Source organism: Akebia trifoliata, chromosome 16, assembly GCF_017979445.1.
Source record: "Akebia trifoliata isolate Shusen 1 chromosome 16, ASM1797944v1, whole genome shotgun sequence".
NCBI classification, from domain to species: domain Eukaryota; kingdom Viridiplantae; phylum Streptophyta; class Magnoliopsida; order Ranunculales; family Lardizabalaceae; genus Akebia; species Akebia trifoliata.
In genome coordinates, this window is record NC_141390.1 from 15,989,912 (window position 1) to 15,999,397 (window position 9,486).

At 36.7% G+C, this 9,486-nt stretch overlaps 1 protein-coding gene across 1 annotated transcript; it reads right to left on the bottom strand.

Annotated features, from left to right (window-relative positions):
• Window positions 1-628: 628 nt before the first annotated feature.
• On the bottom strand, window positions 629-9,018 carry LOC147382633 (Mitochondrial import inner membrane translocase subunit Tim17/Tim22/Tim23 family protein). The gene is made up of 4 exons (XM_086428745.1): window positions 8,857-9,018; window positions 8,424-8,537; window positions 1,889-1,993; window positions 629-1,124 (listed from the first exon to the last, which is right to left on the bottom strand). The coding sequence occupies exons 1-4, from the start codon at window positions 8,945-8,947 to the stop codon at window positions 844-846; spliced, it is 591 nt and encodes a 196-aa protein (XP_086284871.1). The 5' UTR covers window positions 8,948-9,018; the 3' UTR covers window positions 629-843.
• Window positions 9,019-9,486: the final 468 nt, after the last annotated feature.

Below are 9,486 nucleotides of genomic sequence, written 5' to 3' on the forward strand. Positions count from 1 at the left end.
AGTGTCTTCTTGCGTCACAAAAATGTATTTTGAATTACTCCTTTTATCAAATTGTCATCCAAAGCATATAAAAAAATATTATTTTAGATTATTTATTTTACCAAATTGTCATCTCAAGCATATACCAATGGCAATTTTCTGAGAGGAAGCATTGAAGAAACATGTAAATATGACATTTTTATTCACTTTATTATTTCAAAAAAGGGAATCGAAAGAGGCAAACATAGCATTGCCATTGGAGATGTTCTACGCTTTTTTGTTTTTTCTTTTGGGGGTAAGCATGAGAAGAAAGAGTATAAGCCTTGAGGGGAAAACAGGATGTTTCCTTAAAACCTCAGTGTTTCTTTAAGAACCTCATCCTGAGGCAAGCCTCCAACACCTTTGAAAACATTGATTTATACCACCTATAATACACCCAAGAATAAAAAAAAGGAAAGTTTGTAGGGTATTTTGGTTTTCCAAGTAAAGAATCAGTTGGTTTATGTTCATAAACATATTAAGTTTTTGTGATAGGGTTTTACTAATTTTATATAGTAGTAAAAAACGATTCTTGCTTCTTAAAAGATAGTACACAAATACTCTAAAAAATATCCAATGTACCATACTTTTAAACTATCCAAACAATCAGTAACCAAAATCCAGCCCTCTTTTGAGTTGTTTGGAACATGACTTACATCATTTGTCCATTTGGGGAAGACACAAAAAGGGAAAGGAAGCAAAAAATTAGAAGACATGATATTGCAAATCAAGAAAAGCAGGCAACAAGAACCACTATATGATCATTGACAGAAGAGGTATCTCAAATTACAAAAGAAATTGTAAACCCTACAAAATCAAGAACCATCAAGGTTTTTTGTCGTTTAGATTATCTAGCATTCTTTCGGCATAAAGTTGTTGTTCACGAGCACGTTTTGCTGCAAGGGCTTCCTCATCTAGTACTTGGATGGGAGACCACTCCGGCAATCTGAACCAACTACTTGCCTTCTCCTGTGAACTCTCAGTGTCACCAAATGTCGATTCTTTGTAGCTATGAAGGATAGGATTTATTCGCAGAACGGTAAAATCTACTGTAGTGCCTAATATAGCAAAGATGAAAGAATATTTGATTGCACCAAATTGACCACCTGAAACACCATTATATGAGAAATTTTCAATTTAACGACAGCATGGACATTTCAATAATAAAAGGAAATTATTGATTTAAGGAGCAATTTTTCAGTCACCGGCAGAACGAGATATCAAGTTGCTTGAGATCATCCTACTATATTGGAAATTTCTTTTAGGTGGGCGTGGGATCAACAAAGGCTATGCTTGAATACCAGGAGCTGATATTTTTCTCAGTGATGGTCATTTATGGATTTTAGTATAAACGGAGCTCACCCAGTCATCCAGGAAGCATGGTTTTTCAATCGAATATAAAAAATCTAGACTTGCACTTTCGTTGAAGAGAAACTAAAAAATCCCCACTTGCGTACCATCGGGATATTCCACAGGCACAATAGCAGCACTACTCAGGCAAGGGAGGGACACCATCAGAGAGGTTACATTAGGAGATGAGAGCAAAAGATCCAACCAATCAAATTAGATTATCAAAACAATCAAATCTGCAGAATTATTCTAGATGACCAAAAGAAACATGATTGAAAGCTGTCCTTAACAAGTGAATAGGCTGGACTGTAAGGATAATCTCATTTGTTAGTCAAATGGTGTCGTTACTTCGCTAATGTACTCTGTGAACAACACCACTAGGTCCAGGCGGAAGTTGATTTGAGCATCCTGACCCAAGAATTTCAATTGAAAATACACAGAACTAGCCAACTAAATACAACAAAAAGCAAACCAGTATAACAAGATATGAAAAGGAAAAAAGAAAAGTATGGAACTTAACCTTGAAGTCTGCCAAGAAGAGCTCCACTAGCAAACCCTCCTATTGTAGAATTCATGAGGTCACCAGGTCCTGAACCACGAGTTGCAGCTACAAATTCGCGCACTCCTGTTCAATGCAAAAAATTTCAGATCGCTAAGACAACGTTGCTTAAGCGGTGCTTCACTCAATGCATGGCCTTGTGGGCTTTATGACCAATAGTAACTTTTCTCACTTTAATATTCTTATTTTCTTTGCATATTTGGATTGTCATCAAGAAAGGCAGTCAACATGATTTTTTGATCTATGACTCCTCAAAATGGTTGTCAACCAATTGAACATCTAGATTAGTACCTAGATAGACCAATTGTACCGTCTAGGGTCTAGGATGGAAGACTAATTTTCAGACATTAGTCAATAGAAGCAGGTCAGTCATGAAATTAGAAATGAGAACTGCTAGATTAGACTCCCCAAATCGGTATCATATGGCATTCATGCAAATGGATATGAATCATAACGATGAGGGGAGCCGACCCCTCATCATGTTTCATCTAGGCGGTTCGGCCCCCATGGCCAACCCATCACTGTGTTTCAACTAGGACATGAGCTAACCCCTCTTCACCTTATCCACATAGGAATTTCGGCCCAAGCCGACCCTTCTCTCCATCTCTCAACTCAATGAAGTGGACCGATCCACTCAATTCGATAATACAGTTCTACATCAAACCATGAAGTAATCCTTTACTATTTCCTTTAGGGAATTATTCTAAAGAGATTAAGACACTAAGAGGATTGTATAAAGCTACCTGAGCAACAACATGACAAGGTAATGCCACCAATCACCATCTCAAATAAAGCCACCCAAGTAGCAAAGGACACTGCTATAAACTCGACTGCCAAGGTAAAACAGTCATCGTGCCCGAAAGAGTTACAAATGCATAACTCAACTAAGCCAACTCGTGAAACCAAACAGTTACCGAGTTGAAGCAATTACGTAATTAAGACCACTCTTCATGTAAGTTACAAGAACCATGAGGAATAGGTCTTCAATATCATCAAAGCATCACGGGTCTTTAATGTTAAAAAATACTAAACAACATTGGGAGTGGTTACAACTAAGTTTACTACCTTCATTAAAGGAGTTCACTCTATAAATAAGGAGATCTCTCCCACTCAATACCCAAGACACAAGCCATAGAGAAAACCTCGTACTTTAGTTCTCTTCTCTTTGCTCTGAAATTTTCATCAAGTACTAACTTGACTATTAGAGGTTCTTTAGCCGGCACCACACTGGTATCTTTTCAGGTGAGGATTGACGGAGAAGATGACCGGAGCTAGCATTTATTGCAACATGAAGTTCAAGGATTGAAGTATCAAAAATCCAATGAATCTCGAGGAGTGGGAGATCTACAAAATCTCCTACAAAGGCACTAAGATTATAGCCAAGATGTAATCTTGGCCAGCTTGCTTAGTTGGTAAAATTTATGCGTGATGATATCATAGACCTGGATTCATTTCCCCCCATCACCAAGTTACTGATCTCATTAAAAATAGGTTTAGTGATCCAAAAAAAAATTTATAGACAAGATAACAAGTTTCTATCCTCCTTCATCATTGATTGATTTGATTTCCCCTGCAACTTTAGCAAAGGGTTCTAGAACAGGTATCTCATATACACTAGAGTCATCTTCCTTCTAGTGCATACATTACTCCCTACCTATAGAAAGCAGGATATCTGCTAATGATATCCAAACGTTTTTTGACCATTCTGAGAAAACCAAGGTTTCATTCCTTCCTCTAGGAATAATGCTTGTCATCTTTACAAATTTCCCATAACCTCTAGACTTCTCTTCATTGATTTGGTTCTTTCAAATGGAACATCACAGCACGTTCCCATTACTGCCATTGTAGTCATATAAGAGACCTTAGCAAGTAAAATATTTTCATCCTCCGAAAGAGTTAATGCCTACATCGATCTTCTTCCTTGCTTAACAGTCTAAATAAGCTTGACTTTTCCTTTCCACTCTACTTCAACCAGGAAGATTTTGGCTTCCACAGTGATCAACTTAAACATCATTTTCGCAATCAAACCATCGAAGGGGAAATCAAAATCCAGAAATGGATCACTTTCAACTGTTATCCATATATTTTTTAATTGAATACATCATACATAAATACATCCTTCCCATTGTGTGGGTTAATATGAACAAAAGTATTTTAAATATACATGTTAGCGAATTGAGTTGGTGGGCGGGGCGGATGAGCTAGTGTGTATGCAACTGTTTATCTCTGTGATAGCGATAAACGAGCTTTTGCCACGTCTTTTGTCTACATTGAAATATATAGAATCATATATCTTATTATGCATTTATGGTTATTATAGGGGTAAAAATCTGGCATGCCCTCAATGCCTTGAGTTTCATCCCAACAATCATGATTAAATCACCCAACGAAATGTATACAATGAATCAATTGCATCAACCACAACAATAAATCAAATAAATAAGAAAGAAATTAACACAATTTTGACAAGATTCATTGCAATTGTTGAGTAGGTATCAGGGTCCTTGGAGCCAATTCAGTAGAATATGTTTAGTTACACACAAATGTTGAAGGTGAGATGTCACAATGATCGAGTCAATTCAAATACCATGCTTTGATTGGCAGGAGGTCAATTTAAGTGGTCATGTCATCCTTTACACAACTCCCAACTCCTGATTCTTAGTTAGGGACTAGAGAACCTCCCAACTCAAGACCAAACAACCTCTCGACTTCTAACTCCCAAATAGGGAGTAAACAACCTTCAAACTCTCAAATCTTGGCAAGGGATCAAACAACCACTTTTAGGTTCCAGAACTCAGCTACTCTCAAGCCTGCCTTGCCTAACAAGGAGACTTATCTTGATTAGAAAGATAAGTCTCCTTGTTAGAAACCACGACAACATCCCAACTAAGGACTTCGGTGTTAAAGGTTCCCAATGTACGAATCTCGAGGTTGACAAAGTTGACTTAGGTCTTCTTATCTTCATATTAAGATTGGATTGTGTATGTCTACTATCAAGCCGCATCTCAAGGTGAAACATGTTTAATCTAGATACTAAGCATAATTTATTGCTCCCCACTCTAATCATTAAGTAACCTCATTCAACATATTTCATAAGTATCCCCTTCAAAAGATAAAATAAAATAAACCTGATTGAGATAGTAAGCAAATAGAATAAAAACCAATAATTGCAATCTGTGAGAAGGGCCTTTGGTGCCAATCATCATCAATGAAGCCATATCCCAAGGAAAAATAATAGAACTTGTTGAGTGTATATTTTCCTCCACTCTTGAGTTCGTCATACCCCCTAAGCCCCTTGACCCACTTATATTCATAGTTCTCCTCCTCTCCAACAGATTAGTCTTTTGGACTAGTTGGTTGGTTAGCATGGTATCAGAGCACTAGGCTCGTATAGGTCACAAGTTCGATTCTTTCCACTCTTACAGGTGAGGGGGAGTGTTGAGTGTATATTTTCATCCACTCTCGAGTGTTTCATACTCCAGTTAAGCCCCATGACCCTCTTATATTCATAGTTCTCCCCCACTCCAATAGAGAGTTCTTTTGCAAAAGTTGGTTGATTGAATATTTTCAGAGGCGTTTGAGGCATGAGCCTCGAGGCACGCCTCAGTATGAGGCACGCCTCAGTATGAGGCACACCAAAAATGCATTGAGGTGGTAGGTTGAGGTGTCCATACACTAGAGGCGTGGATGACGCGTTACAACTCGTTTAAAAGGCATACATCTCAGTCGATACGTGACTGAGGCGTACATGTTTTTGTTGAGGCATAAGCTTATCTTGCAAATAGAAACTATTTTCTTTACTTATTTTTAATTCCATTATAAGCATTATTTTACACCTATGCTTCCCATACTACTAAATATATTGTTTATGTTTAACTAAGAAATTTCTTCTTTTAAACCTTATTTTAAATTTTATTTTGATGTAATTTCTATAATTGTGATTTGATTTTCTAATGTCGTGGTGCCATTGACACATGCACACACACACACACACAGATATATATATATAGTCAGGTTCAGCTGCCAACACTAGGGAGCCAACGTTGGGAGCCAAAATTTGTCCAATATGGGTAAAAAGTTTCAGATTGGGCTGATTTTTTGTGAGGATGATCTCTATGGTGAGGAGATCATCCTCACAAAAACATCAGCCCATTTTATAGTTCTTGCTGGCATTAACTTTAACTTGGATATGGTTAGTAATAAGAATGACGAATTGGCACAATTATAAGGATTAGGGAATAGATCCTGTCGCACCATGTGGGGAACACGATTGAGAAAACAGAAGTTCTCTAGAACAAATAAAAAGAAGGAAGTCCAAAGGGTATGTATATCAATAAAAGATAAAATTAAAATCCACAAGTAATGAGAAATTCTATAGAATGGAAAAAGAAGTCATGTGCCTCTCAATTGTGGATGTATTTAGTTATATACAATGTTCAATTGGGTTGTGGAGATATGTGCAGACTAAAACCACGTCTTCCAAGAACAAAACTTGCATGCCTGGTAAGACATTTCTAGGCTTTAGCATTCGTCAAAAAGATGACTATCCCTTTGAAACACTGTCCATTAGCTAGCAGCCTTCAAGACCGCAAAATATTAAGAATCTCTCATTATTTAATCTATTGGAGGTGAAAATGTCATCCCCCAAAAGTCAAAAGAATCAAGGCAAACAATCCAAGATAGCATTCACTCCATATTTAATCCAACTAGGTAAGTTATTTTCGGAGGAAAGAAACCAGAATGAAGGAAACAAGCCCATTGAGTTTCAACCAAGCTCTTCCACAGTCCCACTAACTCTGGCTATCCGAGAAAACCTCCCTCCCTCACACTAAAATTTTTTCCTTCTTCCTAAATATGTCATCCCTACAAACATTTCACTCTCTTCCTAAATATGTTTCTACTCCCAACATTCATCCCTTTGAAGGACCGGTTGAGGTAACCAGCCAAGGTACATCAAAAGCAAACAATTAGAAATATTAGTAATCAACAAAAACAACTAAAAACAAAGCACTAATTATTACACATAGCATCCCATCTGAATATGAAATCGTCAAAGAACACCCCTTTAAAATTCGCCTCCATTTTGCTCCAAAACAACAGCCAAGCACCTCCACGATAATATATTGCAACCCCATTTCCTTCCCCTTGAAGACTCTTATGTTTCTTTCTTACCATACCACCCAACACACAATGAAGGGGGTAATAGACCATAAGTATCTTTTCTTGCACATGAAAGGATTATGGTTCCAAATTTGAAAAAAATAAAAATAAACAACTAAGTTAGGAAACACTCATGAGCAATTGAGTAGATACAAGAAATGACCCCAAATCTTACTTACCATAGGAAAATAAAGCAACAGATGAAAAAATCCATTCACCCATTTTTTAAGCTCATGGAACAAACATTTGGACTCACAAATCCTCTAATCATAAGATTATCAAAAGATAGAATTTTACCCAAAACCACCAACCAAATAAAGAAAGATATCTTTGATGGAACTTTGTGACCCCAAATGGGACCCACTGGGAAGAAAAGAACTCCTTGGTGTGAAATCGACTCACAAAATGATCTTACTGAAAACTTTCTATCCTTCGTACAAGTCCAAACCCTTTTATCATGCTCTGATCTCTCCTATAAAGACTAATCAAGCTTGAAGATCAACTCTGTCAACTCTTGAATTTTTCAATCATTAAAATCCCTTCTAAAACTCAAATCCCAAGCACGCTTGTTAGTAGAATTGCTCATAAATTGAGCAATCGTTTTTTCCTTTTTTAAAGACAACGCAAAAAACCTTGGGAATTGAATCAAGGGAGATGAATTTCCACACCAACTATCCTCTCAAAAATGAATTCTCTCCTCACTCCCCATCCAAAAGCTACCAATTCTTTGAATTTTGGGTACAAACTCATAATACCCCTCCATAAACTACACCCATAAGGTGTTTTCACTTCCTTACCATCCCACCCATGCAATTTCTCCCAATATTTTCCTCTAATAACCTTCCTCCACAAACTCAACCTTTCCTCTCCAAATCTCCAAAGCCATTTACCTAGCAATGCCACATTTGCCATTTTAAAGCCTTCTATCCCTAAACACCTGCTTTTTTTCAGCAAACATATCGTCTTCCATTTCACCCTCTAAATTATAGTCCAAGAAAATAGAAAGGGAACGTTTTTTCTGGATCTACACACCAGAATTATTCTCAGGAGTGGCAGGATTTTATCCACACATGGCAAATGAAGTTACTGAAAAAAGAGAACCCTCCAACTTATGATCCATGTAATAGGATTCAGTTCAATAGCAACTCATGCTTCAATTTGCCATTTTTCTATAGTTAAATTTAACGTTTTAGATTTCAGTTATATAGAAAATCTATTTATTAGATTATTAAATTGTTCAACAAGAACCAAATAACTAATAAAGTTATAGATTAAAAACAAAAGAAATAAAATTGTGAAAAATTGAGTCTGTTGTATATGGTAAGAGAAAACTTACCGCAATAGCATCCACTAACAATGGCGAAATTAGTAGCGTATGTCGTGCAAATTTTAGTAAGACCGTGAGTTCTCCGATGTTTAGATACCAATCCAGTTACTCCACCAACCACTCCTGTGGAACAAAAAACCTCAAAAATCTCTTTTTTTTTTTCAAGGAAGAAAAAAGAAGTAGAAAATTTCAATATATATATTTTTTTTACTTTTCATTTTTTCCGATCAATTTAATTAAAACTTTGATGAATTATTCGACTTTAACAGATTTTCAACGAAAATGTCAAGTAATTAAAGCTTTTTAAGGAGAATTTGAGTCTAAAATCATATATAGAGACCCTAGAAAGTAAAGGATCTGATTAATAATCAAATATTCATAAACACACACACACACACACACACACACACACAGCGAGAGAGAGAGAAAGAGAGAGAGAGACCTGCAAAGAGAGTAGGGAAAAAGACGCGCTCCTTCCAACCGTCGGATGGCGATGATGATGATGTTTTGGGGGTTTGGTCATCTGAACCCATCTTCCACCGCTTTCTTTTGCTTACATTGACCTGAAACTTTGATAACAAAGGTTTTGCAACGGAGGGGATCTATTCGAGCCGGAGGGCCCAGGGTTTTTTAACTCGTCCGAGAACGAGACGTATCGCCTGAGTTAATTCGGTATTCGAGTCCAACTAGACCAACTCACAAAGTGTTATGAGACGACCACGTATCGTGAGGTAAACGAGTCGTCTCGGACGATATTTTTGATTATCTCAGGCGATACAAACGAGACAGTACAGTAATGACTTAACTCGTGAGTTAAATGAGATATATCAGACGAGATTTTCAAAATCTTGTTCGAGTTAATCGATACAAACGAGTTAAAGTCTCAACCCTCAATTATGTCACTCCAAAATCATTTTTTTTTTTTTAATATTACATTTTTTGGATTCATTTTTTATAGGAATTATTTCTAAATTTTTTCAGATTTTTTAAATGGATAAAAATCATTGTCTCATTGTCGAATGAGACAACTTGAACGAGAAGAGACATATCATTCGAGTCAACTCGGTATTAG

Bases quoted from the DNA above. Each gene is read 5' to 3' on its own strand.
- LOC147382633 (XM_086428745.1), bottom strand. From the start codon at position 8,947: ATGGGTTCAGATGACCAAACCCCCAAAACATCATCATCATCGCCATCC. The intron at 1,994-8,423 runs GTAAGTTTTCTC...TGCATTGAACAG, and splicing joins TGTTAGTGGATGCTATTGCG to GAGTGCGCGAATTTGTAGCT. The intron at 1,125-1,888 runs GTTAAGTTCCAT...ATGGTGTTTCAG, and splicing joins TCTTCTTGGCAGACTTCAAG to GTGGTCAATTTGGTGCAATC.